At 36.5% G+C, this 23,340-nt stretch overlaps 3 protein-coding genes across 3 annotated transcripts; all 3 read right to left on the reverse strand.

Annotated features, from left to right (window-relative positions):
* Positions 1 to 2,821: 2,821 nt before the first annotated feature.
* Positions 2,822 to 5,062, reverse strand: LOC128923623 (glutamate dehydrogenase, mitochondrial-like). Its single transcript, XM_054235862.1, is given in 5 exon segments — positions 2,822 to 3,154; positions 3,208 to 3,624; positions 3,691 to 3,995; positions 4,057 to 4,344; positions 4,540 to 5,062. Coding segments are annotated over 5 exon segments (1,620 nt in total). The 5' UTR covers positions 4,937 to 5,062; the 3' UTR covers positions 2,822 to 2,941.
* Positions 5,063 to 5,769: 707 nt separating this feature from the next.
* Positions 5,770 to 8,264, reverse strand: LOC128923622 (glutamate dehydrogenase, mitochondrial-like). Its single transcript, XM_054235861.1, is given in 5 exon segments — positions 5,770 to 6,338; positions 6,392 to 6,808; positions 6,875 to 7,179; positions 7,242 to 7,529; positions 7,725 to 8,264. Coding segments are annotated over 5 exon segments (1,620 nt in total). The 5' UTR covers positions 8,122 to 8,264; the 3' UTR covers positions 5,770 to 6,125.
* A 688-nt stretch (positions 8,265 to 8,952) lies between these two features.
* Positions 8,953 to 11,461, reverse strand: LOC128923624 (glutamate dehydrogenase, mitochondrial-like). The gene is given in 5 exon segments (XM_054235863.1): positions 8,953 to 9,523; positions 9,577 to 9,993; positions 10,060 to 10,364; positions 10,426 to 10,713; positions 10,909 to 11,461. Coding segments are annotated over 5 exon segments (1,620 nt in total). The 5' UTR covers positions 11,306 to 11,461; the 3' UTR covers positions 8,953 to 9,310.
* Positions 11,462 to 23,340: the final 11,879 nt, after the last annotated feature.

The raw sequence follows: 23,340 nt of genomic DNA on the forward strand, positions 1-23,340 counted from the left end.
ATTACACTTTGGATCTTATAAATATATAAATGTAAAATTTGTAAAAATAAATAATCGCCAAGCGACTTCAGACGCATTCTGTAATTATTGTTGAGAAATGCCCTCCATTTCTAAGGCTCGGAAAATCTTAGAAATCGAGTAAATAAAGGCAGCGGTGCGTAAATCATTGCAGAGACCGAATTCATTGGCCACAATCTTAATGCCTGCCCCCGCAGTTTCCATAACTGTTTGTAGTCCTGCGTCTACAATATCCGCCTCCTTCGTACAGTCTTTTATGAGCTTTAACTTTTTGTTTGGCTTGAACTTATCCTAAATAAATAAATTAAAAAAATTCATATTAACTTATTTGCACGGTGGTCAAAGTTCACTTACCTCGCACTCATTCATGGAGTTAAAGATCTCGTTGATTATGGCTTTCTCGCGTTTAACATTCATTTTGCCATAAGATACATGATTGATATTCTTTAAGTACTCAAAGTAGGATACCGTTACACCGCCAGCATTGCAAAACAAATCCGGTATAATGAGTACATTCTTTTTACGTAATATTTCATCGGCAGCTGGCGTCGAAGGACCATTAGCGCCTTCTAAAATCATCTTGGCTTGTACACTGTTAGCATTTTCGACAGTGAGAACCTTTTGCGTAGAGCAAGGCATTAGTATATCGCATTTTTCACCCAACAAACTGCCCTCTTTTTCGGTGGCTTTGGTATAGCCCTTGATTGATTTATTATTTTTTGCATAATACTCCATTAAGTCCTAAGTATATGAAGAAAATTAAAAAAATATTATCATGGAGATATTTATTTTCAATACGCCACATACTTTGGATCAATGCCATTCTCATTTACTAGAGACACGTCAAATTCTTGAACACCGATCAGTTTGGCACCGGCTTCCACTACAAAAACGGATGCATGGGAACCGACATTGCCAAACCCTTGTACGATCACGGTTTTATCTTTCCAACCAGTCTTCCAGCCTAATAAATCCATCCAATCTTTATCCATAATAAAACATTCAGCCGCCTTAAATAGACCACGTCCCGTGGCGGCGGTGCGACCATTTATACCGCCTATTTCTACTGGCTTACCAGTCGTGATGGCCAATGCATCTACATCGTTATAGCCTAGAAGAACAATTTATTTGTCTATCAAGACGTTTTCTAATATTTCATAAAAAAAAATTACCAAAAGTTTTAATATATTGATCCACCAACCAACTCATCTCGCGTTGGCTGGTATTCACATCTGGTGCCGGTACATCTATACCCGGACCTATCATATTGCGACGTAATAGCTCCATTGTATAGCGACGCGTAATTGTTTGCAATTCTTGTGCAGTATACTTCTTCGGGTCGATACGTATGCCACCCTTGGAACCACCGAACGGTACATTCACGCAAGCCGTCTTAAACGCCATCAGATAAGCTAAAGCGCGTATCTCATCGGCGTCGACGTCCATGGCAAAACGTATGCCTACAAAAGAGGAACGGATATGATCAGTCAGTTATATATATCATGCTAGACATCAGCAGTTGAAGCATTGAAAAGGAAGAACATTTTCTTGAAACACACAACTACATGCATATATTCTAGAAAATTCGTTGAGAAATTTTTTGAATATACCAGCTTTTCTAGAAAAATAATAGCCAATAATATAATTGAACCCACCGCCTTTGAGTGGTAATCTGTGTCTAGTGTGGTGTGCGCGATAGCCGTTGATTAGCTCGTAATTGCCATCACTTCTTATTATAGGGAAGGTAACTTCCAATAGATTTGTAGTGCAGCCCATCAATTTAAGCATGGCGGAAACACGTTGTTCACGCTGTTCCTTCTTCATGTAAGGATACTTTTCCAGCTCCTTTATCATCATCGGCTCCATTAGCTGAGCGGCCGAGTGATAATAATACTCAACCATGTGTGCAAATGGTGGGTCTTTGTCTTTATTGATTTTTTCCAAATGCTTGGGCATCACGTGCTTTTCACGCGTAGCCCCAAGTCCGGTCCAGTTTAAAACTGTCTTCGATAGTGAAGATCGTAAAAGTTTACCATTTAAAAGGAAGGACATATTGCCTTGCGATAATGCAATCCCAGTTATGATTTTTTTTGTGTGTTTTTGTAAGAAATTTTTTGCACTCACTTTTTCGGCAATTATTTTGGTATCCGCTGATTTTGTTGTATATTGTATATATACAATTGTATTACGAATATATAAATATTCCACAATATTCAGTAAGAAAATATTTTTTGTTTATTTATTATTTGCGTCAGGTTTTTTTTGTAATTATTTTCTTCGAGAACAAATTCAAATCGCTCCGTTCAACACAACTGTTCTTATGAAAATCTCAATATCAACTGAACTGAGAAAAATAAATTTGACAATATTGACTGTTTATGTTTTGAAGTTTTGATTTTTTCTGTTGAAAATATGTTAATGTTAATGTTTTTTTAATGTTTATTATTTTATTCTGGCAAAAATTTTGGATTTTGGGGATCGTAAAAAATGACGAATAATGCATAATAACCCCTACCCACTTACTACGCTATTTTTGGTGCATTTGGTGGATGGATTTTTGGTACCATTCACCACTTTTTTGGTGCATTTTGGTGCATTTGATGCATTGGCACGTGGTGAAAAACCGATTTTTTCACGGCGCGCAAAGGGGGTTATACAGGTCGTATGAGTACCATATTACCAAAAACAGAAAAACAGATATAAGGGTACCAAAAACAGAGGTAAGTGGGTAGGGGTTTTGTTTTTTAATTGTAAAACTGTTGCTGTCAAGAAGCCATTTTGTTTGTGTTTGTGTAAAGAAATATTTATTTAAAAATTGAAGAAAAATATACAAAAGGATATTACACTTTGGATCTTATAAATATATAAATGTAAAATGTGTAAAAATAAACAATCGCCTAGCGACTTCAGACGCATTCTGCAATTATTGCTGAGAAATGCCCTCCATTTCTAAGGCTCGGAAAATCTTATAAATCGAGTAAATAAAGGCAGCGGTGCGTAAATCATTGCAGAGACCGAATTCATTGGCCACAATCTTAATGCCTGCCCCCGCAGTTTCCATAACTGTTTGTAGTCCTGCGTCTACAATATCCGCCTCCTTCGTACAGTCTCTTATGAGCTTTAACTTTTTGTTTGGCTTGAACTTATCCTAAATAAATAAATTAAAAAAATTCATATTAACAAATTAACTTATTTGCACGGTGGTCAAAGTTCACTTACCTCGCACTCATTCATGGAGTTAAAGATCTCGTTGATTATGGCTTTCTCGCGTTTAACATTCATTTTGCCATAAGATACATGATTGATATTCTTTAAGTACTCAAAGTAGGATACCGTTACACCGCCAGCATTGCAAAACAAATCCGGTATAATGAGTACATTCTTTTCACGTAATATTTCATCGGCAGCTGGCGTCGAAGGACCATTAGCGCCTTCTAAAATCATCTTGGCTTGTACACTGTTAGCATTTTCGACAGTGAGAACCTTTTGCGTAGAGCAAGGCATTAGTATATCGCATTTTTCACCCAACAAACTGCCCACTTTTTCGGTGGCTTTGGTATAGCCCTTGATTGATTTATTATTTTTTGCATAATACTCCATTAAGTCCTAAGTATATGAAGAAAATTAAAAAAATATTATCATGGAGATATTTATTTTCAATACGCCACATACCTTTGGATCAATGCCATTCTCATTTACTAGAGACACGTCAAATTCTTGAACACCAATCAGTTTGGCACCGGCTTCCACTACAAAAACGGATGCATGGGAACCGACATTGCCAAACCCTTGTACGATCACGGTTTTATCTTTCCAACCAGTCTTCCAGCCTAATAAATCCATCCAATCTTTATCCATAATAAAACATTCAGCCGCCTTAAATAGACCACGTCCCGTGGCGGCGGTGCGACCATTTATACCGCCTATTTCTACTGGCTTACCAGTCGTGATGGCCAATGCATCTACATCGTTATAGCCTAGAAGAACAATTTATTTGTCTATCAAGACGTTTTCTAATATTTCATAAAAAAAAATTACCAAAAGTTTTAATATATTGATCCACCAACCAACTCATCTCGCGTTGGCTAGTATTCACATCTGGTGCCGGTACATCTATACCCGGACCTATCATATTGCGACGTAATAGCTCCATTGTATAGCGACGCGTAATTGTTTGCAATTCTTGTGCAGTATACTTCTTCGGGTCGATACGTATGCCACCCTTGGAACCACCAAACGGTACATTCACGCAAGCCGTCTTAAACGCCATCAGATAAGCCAAAGCGCGTATCTCATCGGCGTCGACGTCCATGGCAAAACGTATGCCTACAAAAGAGGAACGGATATGATCAGTCAGTTATATATATCATGCTAGACATCAGCAGTTGAAGCATTGAAAAGGAAGAACATTTTCTTGAAACACACAACTACATGCATATATTCTAGAAAATTCGTTGAGAAATTTTTTGAATATACCAGCTTTTCTAGAAAAATAATAGCAAATAATATAATTGAACCCACCGCCTTTGAGTGGTAATCTGTGTCTAGTGTGGTGTGCGCGATAGCCGTTGATTAGCTCGTAATTGCCATCACTTCTTATTATAGGGAAGGTAACTTCCAATAAATTTGTAGTGCAGCCCATCAATTTAAGCATGGCGGAAACACGTTGTTCACGCTGTTCCTTCTTCATGTAAGGATACTTTTCCAGCTCCTTTATCATCATCGGCTCCATTAGCTGAGCGGCCGAGTGATAATAATACTCAACCATGTGTGCAAATGGTGGGTCTTTGTCTTTATTGATTTTTTCCAAATGCTTGGGCATCACGTGCTTTTCACGCGTAGCCCCAAGTCCGGTCCAGTTTAAAACTGTCTTCGATAGTGAAGATCGTAAAAGTTTACCATTTAAAAGGAAGGACATATTGCCTTGCGATAATGCAATCCCAGTTATGATTTTTTTTTGTGTGTTTTTGTAAGAAATTTTTTGCACTCACTTTTTCGGCAATTATTTTGGTATCCGCTGATTTTGTTGTATATTGTATATATACAATTGTATTACGAATATATAAATATTCCACAATATTCAGTAAGAAAATATTTTTTGTTTATTTATTATTTGCGTCAGGTTTTTTTTTGTAATTATTTTCTTCGAGAACAAATTCAAATCGCTCCGTTCAACACAACTGTTCTTATGAAAATCTCAATATCAACTGAACTGAGAAAAATAAATTTGACAATATTGACTGTTTATGTTTTGAAGTTTTGATTTTTTCTGTTGAAAATATGTTAATGTTAATGTTTTTTTAATGTTAATTATTTTATTCTGGCAAAAATTTTGGATTTTGGGGATCGTAAAAAATGACGAATAATGCATAATAACCCCTACCCACTTACTACGCTATTTTTGGTGCATTTGGTGGATGGATTTTTGGTACCATTCACCACTTTTTTGGTGCATTTTGGTGCATTTGATGCATTGGCGCGTGGTGAAAAACCGATTTTTTCACGGCGCGCAAATGGGGTTATACAGGTCGTATGAGTACCATATTACCAAAAACAGAAAAACAGATATAAGGGTACCAAAAACAGAGGTAAGTGGGTAGGGGTTTTGTTTTTTAATTGTAAAACTGTTGCTGTCAAGAAGCCATTTTGTTTGTGTTTGTGTAAAGAAATATTTATTTAAAAATTGAAGAAAAATATACAAAAGGATATTACACTTTGGATCTTATAAATATATAAATGTAAAATGTGTAAAAATAAACAATCGCCAGCGACTTCAGACGCATTCTGCAATTATTGCTGAGAAATGCCCTCCAATTCTAATGCTCGGAAAATCTTCGAAATCGAGTAAATAAAGGCGGCGGTGCGTAAATCATTGCAGTGGTGAATACCACCAAAATTGGCGTAGTAAGTGGGTAGGGGTTTTGTTTTTTAATTGTAAAACTGTTGCTGTCAAGAAGCCATTTTGTTTGTGTTTGTGTAAAGAAATATTTATTTAAAAATTGAAGAAAAATATACAAAAGGATATTACACTTTGGATCTTATAAATATATAAATGTAAAATTTGTAAAAATAAATAATCGCCAAGCGACTTCAGACGCATTCTGTAATTATTGTTGAGAAATGCCCTCCATTTCTAAGGCTCGGAAAATCTTAGAAATCGAGTAAATAAAGGCAGCGGTGCGTAAATCATTGCAGAGACCGAATTCATTGGCCACAATCTTAATGCCTGCCCCCGCAGTTTCCATAACTGTTTGTAGTCCTGCGTCTACAATATCCGCCTCCTTCGTACAGTCTCTTATGAGCTTTAACTTTTTGTTTGGCTTGAACTTATCCTAAATAAATAAATTAAAAAAATTCATATTAACAAATTAACTTATTTGCACGGTGGTCAAAGTTCACTTACCTCGCACTCATTAATGGAGTTAAAGATCTCGTTGATTATGGCTTTCTCGCGTTTAACATTCATTTTGCCATAAGATACATGATTGATATTCTTTAAGTACTCAAAGTAGGATACCGTTACACCGCCAGCATTGCAAAACAAATCCGGTATAATGAGTACATTCTTTTCACGTAATATTTCATCGGCAGCTGGCGTCGAAGGACCATTAGCGCCTTCTAAAATCATCTTGGCTTGTACACTGTTAGCATTTTCGACAGTGAGAACCTTTTGCGTAGAGCAAGGCATTAGTATATCGCATTTTTCACCCAACAAACTGCCCACTTTTTCGGTGGCTTTGGTATAGCCCTTGATTGATTTATTATTTTTTGCATAATACTCCATTAAGTCCTAAGTATATGAAGAAAATTAAAAAAATATTATCATGGAGATATTTATTTTCAATACGCCACATACCTTTGGATCAATGCCATTCTCATTTACTAGAGACACGTCAAATTCTTGAACACCAATCAGTTTGGCACCGGCTTCCACTACAAAAACGGATGCATGGGAACCGACATTGCCAAACCCTTGTACGATCACGGTTTTATCTTTCCAACCAGTCTTCCAGCCTAATAAATCCATCCAATCTTTATCCATAATAAAACATTCAGCCGCCTTAAATAGACCACGTCCCGTGGCGGCGGTGCGACCATTTATACCGCCTATTTCTACTGGCTTACCAGTCGTGATGGCCAATGCATCTACATCGTTATAGCCTAGAAGAACAATTTATTTGTCTATCAAGACGTTTTCTAATATTTCATAAAAAAAAAATTACCAAAAGTTTTAATATATTGATCCACCAACCAACTCATCTCGCGTTGGCTAGTATTCACATCTGGTGCCGGTACATCTATACCCGGACCTATCATATTGCGACGTAATAGCTCCATTGTATAGCGACGCGTAATTGTTTGCAATTCTTGTGCAGTATACTTCTTCGGGTCGATACGTATGCCACCCTTGGAACCACCAAACGGTACATTCACGCAAGCCGTCTTAAACGCCATCAGATAAGCCAAAGCGCGTATCTCATCGGCGTCGACGTCCATGGCAAAACGTATGCCTACAAAAGAGGAACGGATATGATCAGTCAGTTATATATATCATGCTAGACATCAGCAGTTGAAGCATTGAAAAGGAAGAACATTTTCTTGAAACACACAACTACATGCATATATTCTAGAAAATTCGTTGAGAAATTTTTTGAATATACCAGCTTTTCTAGAAAAATAATAGCAAATAATATAATTGAACCCACCGCCTTTGAGTGGTAATCTGTGTCTAGTGTGGTGTGCGCGATAGCCGTTGATTAGCTCGTAATTGCCATCACTTCTTATTATAGGGAAGGTAACTTCCAATAAATTTGTAGTGCAGCCCATCAATTTAAGCATGGCGGAAACACGTTGTTCACGCTGTTCCTTCTTCATGTAAGGATACTTTTCCAGCTCCTTTATCATCATCGGCTCCATTAGCTGAGCGGCCGAGTGATAATAATACTCAACCATGTGTGCAAATGGTGGGTCTTTGTCTTTATTGATTTTTTCCAAATGCTTGGGCATCACGTGCTTTTCACGCGTAGCCCCAAGTCCGGTCCAGTTTAAAACTGTCTTCGATAGTGAAGATCGTAAAAGTTTACCATTTAAAAGGAAGGACATATTGCCTTGCGATAATGCAATCCCAGTTATGATTTTTTTTTGTGTGTTTTTGTAAGAAATTTTTTGCACTCACTTTTTCGGCAATTATTTTGGTATCCGCTGATTTTGTTGTATATTGTATATATACAATTGTATTACGAATATATAAATATTCCACAATATTCAGTAAGAAAATATTTTTTGTTTATTTATTATTTGCGTCAGGTTTTTTTTTGTAATTATTTTCTTCGAGAACAAATTCAAATCGCTCCGTTCAACACAACTGTTCTTATGAAAATCTCAATATCAACTGAACTGAGAAAAATAAATTTGACAATATTGACTGTTTATGTTTTGAAGTTTTGATTTTTTCTGTTGAAAATATGTTAATGTTAATGTTTTTTTAATGTTAATTATTTTATTCTGGCAAAAATTTTGGATTTTGGGGATCGTAAAAAATGACGAATAATGCATAATAACCCCTACCCACTTACTACGCTATTTTTGGTGCATTTGGTGGATGGATTTTTGGTACCATTCACCACTTTTTTGGTGCATTTTGGTGCATTTGATGCATTGGCGCGTGGTGAAAAACCGATTTTTTCACGGCGCGCAAATGGGGTTATACAGGTCGTATGAGTACCATATTACCAAAAACAGAAAAACAGATATAAGGGTACCAAAAACAGAGGTAAGTGGGTAGGGGTTTTGTTTTTTAATTGTAAAACTGTTGCTGTCAAGAAGCCATTTTGTTTGTGTTTGTGTAAAGAAATATTTATTTAAAAATTGAAGAAAAATATACAAAAGGATATTACACTTTGGATCTTATAAATATATAAATGTAAAATGTGTAAAAATAAACAATCGCCAGCGACTTCAGACGCATTCTGCAATTATTGCTGAGAAATGCCCTCCAATTCTAATGCTCGGAAAATCTTCGAAATCGAGTAAATAAAGGCGGCGGTGCGTAAATCATTGCAGTGGTGAATACCACCAAAATTGGCGTAGTAAGTGGGTAGGGGTTTTGTTTTTTAATTGTAAAACTGTTGCTGTCAAGAAGCCATTTTGTTTGTGTTTGTGTAAAGAAATATTTATTTAAAAATTGAAGAAAAATATACAAAAGGATATTACACTTTGGATCTTATAAATATATAAATGTAAAATTTGTAAAAATAAATAATCGCCAAGCGACTTCAGACGCATTCTGTAATTATTGTTGAGAAATGCCCTCCATTTCTAAGGCTCGGAAAATCTTAGAAATCGAGTAAATAAAGGCAGCGGTGCGTAAATCATTGCAGAGACCGAATTCATTGGCCACAATCTTAATGCCTGCCCCCGCAGTTTCCATAACTGTTTGTAGTCCTGCGTCTACAATATCCGCCTCCTTCGTACAGTCTCTTATGAGCTTTAACTTTTTGTTTGGCTTGAACTTATCCTAAATAAATAAATTAAAAAAATTCATATTAACAAATTAACTTATTTGCACGGTGGTCAAAGTTCACTTACCTCGCACTCATTAATGGAGTTAAAGATCTCGTTGATTATGGCTTTCTCGCGTTTAACATTCATTTTGCCATAAGATACATGATTGATATTCTTTAAGTACTCAAAGTAGGATACCGTTACACCGCCAGCATTGCAAAACAAATCCGGTATAATGAGTACATTCTTTTCACGTAATATTTCATCGGCAGCTGGCGTCGAAGGACCATTAGCGCCTTCTAAAATCATCTTGGCTTGTACACTGTTAGCATTTTCGACAGTGAGAACCTTTTGCGTAGAGCAAGGCATTAGTATATCGCATTTTTCACCCAACAAACTGCCCTCTTTTTCGGTGGCTTTGGTATAGCCCTTGATTGATTTATTATTTTTTGCATAATACTCCATTAAGTCCTAAGTATATGAAGAAAATTAAAAAAATATTATCATGGAGATATTTATTTTCAATACGCCACATACCTTTGGATCAATGCCATTCTCATTTACTAGAGACACGTCAAATTCTTGAACACCGATCAGTTTGGCACCGGCTTCCACTACAAAAACGGATGCATGGGAACCGACATTGCCAAACCCTTGTACGATCACGGTTTTATCTTTCCAACCAGTCTTCCAGCCTAATAAATCCATCCAATCTTTATCCATAATAAAACATTCAGCCGCCTTAAATAGACCACGTCCCGTGGCGGCGGTGCGACCATTTATACCGCCTATTTCTACTGGCTTACCAGTCGTGATGGCCAATGCATCTACATCGTTATAGCCTAGAAGAACAATTTATTTGTCTATCAAGACGTTTTCTAATATTTCATAAAAAAAAATTACCAAAAGTTTTAATATATTGATCCACCAACCAACTCATCTCGCGTTGGCTAGTATTCACATCTGGTGCCGGTACATCTATACCCGGACCTATCATATTGCGACGTAATAGCTCCATTGTATAGCGACGCGTAATTGTTTGCAATTCTTGTGCAGTATACTTCTTCGGGTCGATACGTATGCCACCCTTGGAACCACCAAACGGTACATTCACGCAAGCCGTCTTAAACGCCATCAGATAAGCCAAAGCGCGTATCTCATCGGCGTCGACGTCCATGGCAAAACGTATGCCTACAAAAGAGGAACGGATATGATCAGTCAGTTATATATATCATGCTAGACATCAGCAGTTGAAGCATTGAAAAGGAAGAACATTTTCTTGAAACACACAACTACATGCATATATTCTAGAAAATTCGTTGAGAAATTTTTTGAATATACCAGCTTTTCTAGAAAAATAATAGCCAATAATATAATTGAACCCACCGCCTTTGAGTGGTAATCTGTGTCTAGTGTGGTGTGCGCGATAGCCGGTGATTAGCTCGTAATTGCCATCACTTCTTATTATAGGGAAGGTAACTTCCAATAGATTTGTAGTGCAGCCCATCAATTTAAGCATGGCGGAAACACGTTGTTCACGCTGTTCCTTCTTCATGTAAGGATACTTTTCCAGCTCCTTTATCATCATCGGCTCCATTAGCTGAGCGGCCGAGTGATAATAATACTCAACCATGTGTGCAAATGGTGGGTCTTTGTCTTTATTGATTTTTTCCAAATGCTTGGGCATCACGTGCTTTTCACGCGTAGCCCCAAGTCCGGTCCAGTTTAAAACTGTCTTCGATAGTGAAGATCGTAAAAGTTTACCATTTAAAAGGAAGGACATATTGCCTTGCGATAATGCAATCCCAGTTATGATTTTTTTTTGTGTGTTTTTGTAAGAAATTTTTTGCACTCACTTTTTCGGCAATTATTTTGGTATCCGCTGATTTTGTTGTATATTGTATATATACAATTGTATTACGAATATATAAATATTCCACAATATTCAGTAAGAAAATATTTTTTGTTTATTTATTATTTGCGTCAGGTTTTTTTTTGTAATTATTTTCTTCGAGAACAAATTCAAATCGCTCCGTTCAACACAACTGTTCTTATGAAAATCTCAATATCAACTGAACTGAGAAAAATAAATTTGACAATATTGACTGTTTATGTTTTGAAGTTTTGATTTTTTCTGTTGAAAATATGTTAATGTTAATGTTTTTTTAATGTTAATTATTTTATTCTGGCAAAAATTTTGGATTTTGGGGATCGTAAAAAATGACGAATAATGCATAATAACCCCTACCCACTTACTACGCTATTTTTGGTGCATTTGGTGGATGGATTTTTGGTACCATTCACCACTTTTTTGGTGCATTTTGGTGCATTTGATGCATTGGCGCGTGGTGAAAAACCGATTTTTTCACGGCGCGCAAATGGGATTATACAGGTCGTATGAGTACCATATTACCAAAAACAGAAAAACAGATATAAGGGTACCAAAAACAGAGGTAAGTGGGTAGGGGTTTTGTTTTTTAATTGTAAAACTGTTGCTGTCAAGAAGCCATTTTGTTTGTGTTTGTGTAAAGAAATATTTATTTAAAAAATTGAAGAAAAATATACAAAAGGATATTACACTTTGGATCTTATAAATATATAAATGTAAAATTTGTAAAAATAAATAATCGCCAAGCGACTTCAGACGCATTCTGTAATTATTGCTGAGAAATGCCCTCCAATTCTAATGCTCGGAAAATCTTCGAAATCGAGTAAATAAAGGCGGCGGTGCGTAAATCATTGCAGTGGTGAATGCCACCAAAATTGGCGTAGTAAGTGGGTAGGGGTTTTTTTTTTAATTGTTAAACTGTTGCTGTCAAGAAGCCATTCTGTTTGTGTTTTTGTAAAGAAATATTTATTTAAAAATTTAAGAAAAATATACAAAAGGATATTACACTTTGGATCTTATAAATATATAAATGTAAAATTTGTAAAAATAAATAATCGCCAAGCGACTTCAGACGCATTCTGTAATTATTGTTGAGAAATGCCCTCCATTTCTAAGGCTCGGAAAATCTTAGAAATCGAGTAAATAAAGGCAGCGGTGCGTAAATCATTGCAGAGACCGAATTCATTGGCCACAATCTTAATGCCTGCCCCCGCAGTTTCCATAACTGTTTGTAGTCCTGCGTCTACAATATCCGCCTCCTTCGTACAGTCTCTTATGAGCTTTAACTTTTTGTTTGGCTTGAACTTATCCTAAATAAATAAATTAAAAAAATTCATATTAACAAATTAACTTATTTGCACGGTGGTCAAAGTTCACTTACCTCGCACTCATTCATGGAGTTAAAGATCTCGTTGATTATGGCTTTCTCGCGTTTAACATTCATTTTGCCATAAGATACATGATTGATATTCTTTAAGTACTCAAAGTAGGATACCGTTACACCGCCAGCATTGCAAAACAAATCCGGTATAATGAGTACATTCTTTTCACGTAATATTTCATCGGCAGCTGGCGTCGAAGGACCATTAGCGCCTTCTAAAATCATCTTGGCTTGTACACTGTTAGCATTTTCGACAGTGAGAACCTTTTGCGTAGAGCAAGGCATTAGTATATCGCATTTTTCACCCAACAAACTGCCCACTTTTTCGGTGGCTTTGGTATAGCCCTTGATTGATTTATTATTTTTTGCATAATACTCCATTAAGTCCTAAGTATATGAAGAAAATTAAAAAAATATTATCATGGAGATATTTATTTTCAATACGCCACATACCTTTGGATCAATGCCATTCTCATTTACTAGAGACACGTCAAATTCTTGAACACCGATCAGTTTGGCACCGGCTTCCACTACAAAAACGGATGCATGGGAACCGACATTGCCAAACCCTTGTACGATCACGGTTTTATCTTTCCAACCAGTCTTCCAGCCTAATAAATCCATCCAATCTTTATCCATAATAAAACATTCAGCCGCCTTAAATAGACCACGTCCCGTGGCGGCGGTGCGACCATTTATACCGCCTATTTCTACTGGCTTACCAGTCGTGATGGCCAATGCATCTACATCGTTATAGCCTAGAAGAACAATTTATTTGTCTATCAAGACGTTTTCTAATATTTCATAAAAAAAAATTACCAAAAGTTTTAATATATTGATCCACCAACCAACTCATCTCGCGTTGGCTGGTATTCACATCTGGTGCCGGTACATCTATACCCGGACCTATCATATTGCGACGTAATAGCTCCATTGTATAGCGACGCGTAATTGTTTGCAATTCTTGTGCAGTATACTTCTTCGGGTCGATACGTATGCCACCCTTGGAACCACCAAACGGTACATTCACGCAAGCCGTCTTAAACGCCATCAGATAAGCCAAAGCGCGTATCTCATCGGCGTCGACGTCCATGGCAAAACGTATGCCTACAAAAGAGGAACGGATATGATCAGTCAGTTATATATATCATGCTAGACATCAGCAGTTGAAGCATTGAAAAGGAAGAACATTTTCTTGAAACACACAACTACATGCATATATTCTAGAAAATTCGTTGAGAAATTTTTTGAATATACCAGCTTTTCTAGAAAAATAATAGCCAATAATATAATTGAACCCACCGCCTTTGAGTGGTAATCTGTGTCTAGTGTGGTGTGCGCGATAGCCGGTGATTAGCTCGTAATTGCCATCACTTCTTATTATAGGGAAGGTAACTTCCAATAGATTTGTAGTGCAGCCCATCAATTTAAGCATGGCGGAAACACGTTGTTCACGCTGTTCCTTCTTCATGTAAGGATACTTTTCCAGCTCCTTTATCATCATCGGCTCCATTAGCTGAGCGGCCGAGTGATAATAATACTCAACCATGTGTGCAAATGGTGGGTCTTTGTCTTTATTGATTTTTTCCAAATGCTTGGGCATCACGTGCTTTTCACGCGTAGCCCCAAGTCCGGTCCAGTTTAAAACTGTCTTCGATAGTGAAGATCGTAAAAGTTTACCATTTAAAAGGAAGGACATATTGCCTTGCGATAATGCAATCCCAGTTATGATTTTTTTTTTGTGTGTTTTTGTAAGAAATTTTTTGCACTCACTTTTTCGGCAATTATTTTGGTATCCGCTGATTTTGTTGTATATTGTATATATACAATTGTATTACGAATATATAAATATTCCACAATATTCAGTAAGAAAATATTTTTTGTTTATTTATTATTTGCGTCAGGTTTTTTTTTGTAATTATTTTCTTCGAGAACAAATTCAAATCGCTCCGTTCAACACAACTGTTCTTATGAAAATCTCAATATCAACTGAACTGAGAAAAATAAATTTGACAATATTGACTGTTTATGTTTTGAAGTTTTGATTTTTTCTGTTGAAAATATGTTAATGTTAATGTTTTTTTAATGTTAATTATTTTATTCTGGCAAAAATTTTGGATTTTGGGGATCGTAAAAAATGACGAATAATGCATAATAACCCCTACCCACTTACTACGCTATTTTTGGTGCATTTGGTGGATGGATTTTTGGTACCATTCACCACTTTTTTGGTGCATTTTGGTGCATTTGATGCATTGACGCGTGGTGAAAACCCGATTTTTTCACGGCGCGCAAATGGGGTTATACAGGTCGTATGAGTACCATATTACCAAAAACAGAAAAACAGATATAAGGGTACCAAAAACAGAGGTAAGTGGGTAGGGGTTTTGTTTTTTAATTGTAAAACTGTTGCTGTCAAGAAGCCATTTTGTTTGTGTTTGTGTAAAGAAATATTTATTTAAAAATTGAAGAAAAATATACAAAAGGATATTACACTTTGGATCTTATAAATATATAAATGTAAAATTTGTAAAAATAAATAATCGCCAAGCGACTTCAGACGCATTCTGTAATTATTGTTGAGAAATGCCCTCCATTTCTAAGGCTCGGAAAATCTTAGAAATCGAGTAAATAAAGGCAGCGGTGCGTAAATCATTGCAGAGACCGAATTCATTGGCCACAATCTTAATGCCTGCCCCCGCAGTTTCCATAACTGTTTGTAGTCCTGCGTCTACAATATCCGCCTCCTTCGTACAGTCTCTTATGAGCTTTAACTTTTTGTTTGGCTTGAACTTATCCTAAATAAATAAATTAAAAAAATTCATATTAACAAATTAACTTATTTGCACGGTGGTCAAAGTTCACTTACCTCGCACTCATTCATGGAGTTAAAGATCTCGTTGATTATGGCTTTCTCGCGTTTAACATTCATTTTGCCATAAGATACATGATTGATATTCTTTAAGTACTCAAAGTAGGATACCGTTACACCGCCAGCATTGCAAAACAAATCCGGTATAATGAGTACATTCTTTTCACGTAATATTTCATCGGCAGCTGGCGTCGAAGGACCATTAGCGCCTTCTAAAATCATCTTGGCTTGTACACTGTTAGCATTTTCGACAGTGAGAACCTTTTGCGTAGAGCAAGGCATTAGTATATCGCATTTTTCACCCAACAAACTGCCCACTTTTTCGGTGGCTTTGGTATAGCCCTTGATTGATTTATTATTTTTTGCATAATACTCCATTAAGTCCTAAGTATATGAAGAAAATTAAAAAAATATTATCATGGAGATATTTATTTTCAATACGCCACATACCTTTGGATCAATGCCATTCTCATTTACTAGAGACACGTCAAATTCTTGAACACCGATCAGTTTGGCACCGGCTTCCACTACAAAAACGGATGCATGGGAACCGACATTGCCAAACCCTTGTACGATCACGGTTTTATCTTTCCAACCAGTCTTCCAGCCTAATAAATCCATCCAATCTTTATCCATAATAAAACATTCAGCCGCCTTAAATAGACCACGTCCCGTGGCGGCGGTGCGACCATTTATACCGCCTATTTCTACTGGCTTACCAGTCGTGATGGCCAATGCATCTACATCGTTATAGCCTAGAAGAACAATTTATTTGTCTATCAAGACGTTTTCTAATATTTCATAAAAAAAAATTACCAAAAGTTTTAATATATTGATCCACCAACCAACTCATCTCGCGTTGGCTGGTATTCACATCTGGTGCCGGTACATCTATACCCGGACCTATCATATTGCGACGTAATAGCTCCATTGTATAGCGACGCGTAATTGTTTGCAATTCTTGTGCAGTATACTTCTTCGGGTCGATACGTATGCCACCCTTGGAACCACCAAACGGTACATTCACGCAAGCCGTCTTAAACGCCATCAGATAAGCCAAAGCGCGTATCTCATCGGCGTCGACGTCCATGGCAAAACGTATGCCTACAAAAGAGGAACGGATATGATCAGTCAGTTATATATATCATGCTAGACATCAGCAGTTGAAGCATTGAAAAGGAAGAACATTTTCTTGAAACACACAACTACATGCATATATTCTAGAAAATTCGTTGAGAAATTTTTTGAATATACCAGCTTTTCTAGAAAAATAATAGCCAATAATATAATTGAACCCACCGCCTTTGAGTGGTAATCTGTGTCTAGTGTGGTGTGCGCGATAGCCGGTGATTAGCTCGTAATTGCCATCACTTCTTATTATAGGGAAGGTAACTTCCAATAGATTTGTAGTGCAGCCCATCAATTTAAGCATGGCGGAAACACGTTGTTCACGCTGTTCCTTCTTCATGTAAGGATACTTTTCCAGCTCCTTTATCATCATCGGCTCCATTAGCTGAGCGGCCGAGTGATAATAATACTCAACCATGTGTGCAAATGGTGGGTCTTTGTCTTTATTGATTTTTTCCAAATGCTTGGGCATCACGTGCTTTTCACGCGTAGCCCCAAGTCCGGTCCAGTTTAAAACTGTCTTCGATAGTGAAGATCGTAAAAGTTTACCATTTAAAAGGAAGGACATATTGCCTTGCGATAATGCAATCCCAGTTATGATTTTTTTTTGTGTGTTTTTGTAAGAAATTTTTTGCACTCACTTTTTCGGCAATTATTTTGGTATCCGCTGATTTTGTTGTATATTGTATATATACAATTGTATTACGAATATATAAATATTCCACAATATTCAGTAAGAAAATATTTTTTGTTTATTTATTATTTGCGTCAGGTTTTTTTTTGTAATTATTTTCTTCGAGAACAAATTCAAATCGCTCCGTTCAACACAACTGTTCTTATGAAAATCTCAATATCAACTGAACTGAGAAAAATAAATTTGACAATATTGACTGTTTATGTTTTGAAGTTTTGATTTTTTCTGTTGAAAATATGTTAATGTTAATGTTTTTTTAATGTTAATTATTTTATTCTGGCAAAAATTTTGGATTTTGGGGATCGTAAAAAATGACGAATAATGCATAATAACCCCTACCCACTTACTACGCTATTTTTGGTGCATTTGGTGGATGGATTTTTGGTACCATTCACCACTTTTTTGGTGCATTTTGGTGCATTTGATGCATTGACGCGTGGTGAAAACCCGATTTTTTCACGGCGCGCAAATGGGGTTATACAGGTCGTATGAGTACCATATTACCAAAAACAGAAAAACAGATATAAGGGTACCAAAAACAGAGGTAAGTGGGTAGGGGTTTTGTTTTGTAATTGTAAAACTGTTGCTGTCAAGAAGCCATTTTGTTTGTGTTTGTGTAAAGAAATATTTATTTAAAAATTGAAGAAAAATATACAAAAGGATATTACACTTTGGATCTTATAAATATATAAATGTAAAATGTGTAAAAATAAACAATCGCCTAGCGACTTCAGACGCATTCTGCAATTATTGCTGAGAAATGCCCTCCAATTCTAATGCTCGGAAAATCTTCGAAATCGAGTAAATAAAGGCGGCGGTGCGTAAATCATTGCAGTGGTGAATGCCACCAAAATTGGCGTAGTAAGTGGGTAGGGGTTTTTTTTTTAATTGTTAAACTGTTGCTGTCAAGAAGCCATTCTGTTTGTGTTTTTGTAAAGAAATATTTATTTAAAAATTTAAGAAAAATATACAAAAGGATATTACACTTTGGATCTTATAAATATATAAATGTAAAATTTGTAAAAATAAATAATCGCCAAGCGACTTCAGACGCATTCTGTAATTATTGTTGAGAAATGCCCTCCATTTCTAAGGCTCGGAAAATCTTAGAAATCGAGTAAATAAAGGCAGCGGTGCGTAAATCATTGCAGAGACCGAATTCATTGGCCACAATCTTAATGCCTGCCCCCGCAGTTTCCATAACTGTTTGTAGTCCTGCGTCTACAATATCCGCCTCCTTCGTACAGTCTCTTATGAGCTTTAACTTTTTGTTTGGCTTGAACTTATCCTAAATAAATAAATTAAAAAAATTCATATTAACAAATTAACTTATTTGCACGGTGGTCAAAGTTCACTTACCTCGCACTCATTCATGGAGTTAAAGATCTCGTTGATTATGGCTTTCTCGCGTTTAACATTCATTTTGCCATAAGATACATGATTGATATTCTTTAAGTACTCAAAGTAGGATACCGTTACACCGCCAGCATTGCAAAACAAATCCGGTATAATGAGTACATTCTTTTTACGTAATATTTCATCGGCAGCTGGCGTCGAAGGACCATTAGCGCCTTCTAAAATCATCTTGGCTTGTACACTGTTAGCATTTTCGACAGTGAGAACCTTTTGCGTAGAGCAAGGCATTAGTATATCGCATTTTTCACCCAACAAACTGCCCACTTTTTCGGTGGCTTTGGTATAGCCCTTGATTGATTTATTATTTTTTGCATAATACTCCATTAAGTCCTAAGTATATGAAGAAAATTAAAAAAATATTATCATGGAGATATTTATTTTCAATACGCCACATACCTTTGGATCAATGCCATTCTCATTTACTAGAGACACGTCAAATTCTTGAACACCGATCAGTTTGGCACCGGCTTCCACTACAAAAACGGATGCATGGGAACCGACATTGCCAAACCCTTGTACGATCACGGTTTTATCTTTCCAACCAGTCTTCCAGCCTAATAAATCCATCCAATCTTTATCCATAGTAAAACATTCAGCCGCCTTAAATAGACCACGTCCCGTGGCGGCGGTGCGACCATTTATACCGCCTATTTCTACTGGCTTACCAGTCGTGATGGCCAATGCATCTACATCGTTATAGCCTAGAAGAACAATTTATTTGTCTATCAAGACGTTTTCTAATATTTCATAAAAAAAATTACCAAAAGTTTTAATATATTGATCCACCAACCAACTCATCTCGCGTTGGCTGGTATTCACATCTGGTGCCGGTATATCTATACCCGGACCTATCATATTGCGACGTAATAGCTCCATTGTATAGCGACGCGTAATTGTTTGCAATTCTTGTGCAGTATACTTCTTCGGGTCGATACGTATGCCACCCTTGGAACCACCAAACGGTACATTCACGCAAGCCGTCTTAAACGCCATCAGATAAGCCAAAGCGCGTATCTCATCGGCGTCGACGTCCATGGCAAAACGTATGCCTACAAAAGAGGAACGGATATGATCAGTCAGTTATATATATCATGCTAGACATCAGCAGTTGAAGCATTGAAAAGGAAGAACATTTTCTTGAAACACACAACTACATGCATATATTCTAGAAAATTCGTTGAGAAATTTTTTGAATATACCAGCTTTTCTAGAAAAATAATAGCCAATAATATAATTGAACCCACCGCCTTTGAGTGGTAATCTGTGTCTAGTGTGGTGTGCGCGATAGCCGTTGATTAGCTCGTAATTGCCATCACTTCTTATTATAGGGAAGGTAACTTCCAATAGATTTGTAGTGCAGCCCATCAATTTAAGCATGGCGGAAACACGTTGTTCACGCTGTTCCTTCTTCATGTAAGGATACTTTTCCAGCTCCTTTATCATCATCGGCTCCATTAGCTGAGCGGCCGAGTGATAATAATACTCAACCATGTGTGCAAATGGTGGGTCTTTGTCTTTATTGATTTTTTCCAAATGCTTGGGCATCACGTGCTTTTCACGCGTAGCCCCAAGTCCGGTCCAGTTTTAAACTGTCTTCGATAGTGAAGATCGTAAAAGTTTACCATTTAAAAGGAAGGACATATTGCCTTGCGATAATGCAATCCCAGTTATGATTTTTTTTGTGTGTTTTTGTAAGAAATTTTTTGCACTCACTTTTTCGGCAATTATTTTGGTATCCGCTGATTTTGTTGTATATTGTATATATACAATTGTATTACGAATATATAAATATTCCACAATATTCAGTAAGAAAATATTTTTTGTTTATTTATTATTTGCGTCAGGTTTTTTTTTGTAATTATTTTCTTCGAGAACAAATTCAAATCGCTCCGTTCAACACAACTGTTCTTATGAAAATCTCAATATCAACTGAACTGAGAAAAATAAATTTGACAATATTGACTGTTTATGTTTTGAAGTTTTGATTTTTTCTGTTGAAAATATGTTAATGTTAATGTTTTTTTAATGTTAATTATTTTATTCTGGCAAAAATTTTGGATTTTGGGGATCGTAAAAAATGACGAATAATGCATAATAACCCCTACCCACTTACTACGCTATTTTTGGTGCATTTGGTGGATGGATTTTTGGTACCATTCACCACTTTTTTGGTGCATTTTGGTGCATTTGATGCATTGGCGCGTGGTGAAAACCCGATTTTTTCACGGCGCGCAAATGGGGTTATACAGGTCGTATGAGTACCATATTACCAAAAACAGAAAAACAGATATAAGGGTACCAAAAACAGAGGTAAGTGGGTAGGGGTTTTGTTTTTTAATTGTAAAACTGTTGCTGTCAAGAAGCCATTTTGTTTGTGTTTGTGTAAAGAAATATTTATTTAAAAATTGAAGAAAAATATACAAAAGGATATTACACTTTGGATCTTATAAATATATAAATGTAAAATGTGTAAAAATAAACAATCGCCTAGCGACTTCAGACGCATTCTGCAATTATTGCTGAGAAATGCCCTCCAATTCTAATGCTCGGAAAATCTTCGAAATCGAGTAAATAAAGGCGGCGGTGCGTAAATCATTGCAGTGGTGAATGCCACCAAAATTGGCGTAGTAAGTGGGTAGGGGTTTTTTTTTTAATTGTTAAACTGTTGCTGTCAAGAAGCCATTCTGTTTGTGTTTTTGTAAAGAAATATTTATTTAAAAATTTAAGAAAAATATACAAAAGGATATTACACTTTGGATCTTATAAATATATAAATGTAAAATTTGTAAAAATAAATAATCGCCAAGCGACTTCAGACGCATTCTGTAATTATTGTTGAGAAATGCCCTCCATTTCTAAGGCTCGGAAAATCTTAGAAATCGAGTAAATAAAGGCAGCGGTGCGTAAATCATTGCAGAGACCGAATTCATTGGCCACAATCTTAATGCCTGCCCCCGCAGTTTCCATAACTGTTTGTAGTCCTGCGTCTACAATATCCGCCTCCTTCGTACAGTCTCTTATGAGCTTTAACTTTTTGTTTGGCTTGAACTTATCCTAAATAAATAAATTAAAAAAATTCATATTAACAAATTAACTTATTTGCACGGTGGTCAAAGTTCACTTACCTCGCACTCATTCATGGAGTTAAAGATCTCGTTGATTATGGCTTTCTCGCGTTTAACATTCATTTTGCCATAAGATACATGATTGATATTCTTTAAGTACTCAAAGTAGGATACCGTTACACCGCCAGCATTGCAAAACAAATCCGGTATAATGAGTACATTCTTTTTACGTAATATTTCATCGGCAGCTGGCGTCGAAGGACCATTAGCGCCTTCTAAAATCATCTTGGCTTGTACACTGTTAGCATTTTCGACAGTGAGAACCTTTTGCGTAGAGCAAGGCATTAGTATATCGCATTTTTCACCCAACAAACTGCCCACTTTTTCGGTGGCTTTGGTATAGCCCTTGATTGATTTATTATTTTTTGCATAATACTCCATTAAGTCCTAAGTATATGAAGAAAATTAAAAAAATATTATCATGGAGATATTTATTTTCAATACGCCACATACCTTTGGATCAATGCCATTCTCATTTACTAGAGACACGTCAAATTCTTGAACACCGATCAGTTTGGCACCGGCTTCCACTACAAAAACGGATGCATGGGAACCGACATTGCCAAACCCTTGTACGATCACGGTTTTATCTTTCCAACCAGTCTTCCAGCCTAATAAATCCATCCAATCTTTATCCATAGTAAAACATTCAGCCGCCTTAAATAGACCACGTCCCGTGGCGGCGGTGCGACCATTTATACCGCCTATTTCTACTGGCTTACCAGTCGTGATGGCCAATGCATCTACATCGTTATAGCCTAGAAGAACAATTTATTTGTCTATCAAGACGTTTTCTAATATTTCATAAAAAAAATTACCAAAAGTTTTAATATATTGATCCACCAACCAACTCATCTCGCGTTGGCTGGTATTCACATCTGGTGCCGGTATATCTATACCCGGACCTATCATATTGCGACGTAATAGCTCCATTGTATAGCGACGCGTAATTGTTTGCAATTCTTGTGCAGTATACTTCTTCGGGTCGATACGTATGCCACCCTTGGAACCACCAAACGGTACATTCACGCAAGCCGTCTTAAACGCCATCAGATAAGCCAAAGCGCGTATCTCATCGGCGTCGACGTCCATGGCAAAACGTATGCCTACAAAAGAGGAACGGATATGATCAGTCAGTTATATATATCATGCTAGACATCAGCAGTTGAAGCATTGAAAAGGAAGAACATTTTCTTGAAACACACAACTACATGCATATATTCTAGAAAATTCGTTGAGAAATTTTTTGAATATACCAGCTTTTCTAGAAAAATAATAGCCAATAATATAATTGAACCCACCGCCTTTGAGTGG

This window comes from Zeugodacus cucurbitae, unplaced genomic scaffold (genome assembly GCF_028554725.1).
Source record: "Zeugodacus cucurbitae isolate PBARC_wt_2022May unplaced genomic scaffold, idZeuCucr1.2 ctg00000019.1, whole genome shotgun sequence".
In the NCBI taxonomy this organism is placed as follows: domain Eukaryota; kingdom Metazoa; phylum Arthropoda; class Insecta; order Diptera; family Tephritidae; genus Zeugodacus; species Zeugodacus cucurbitae.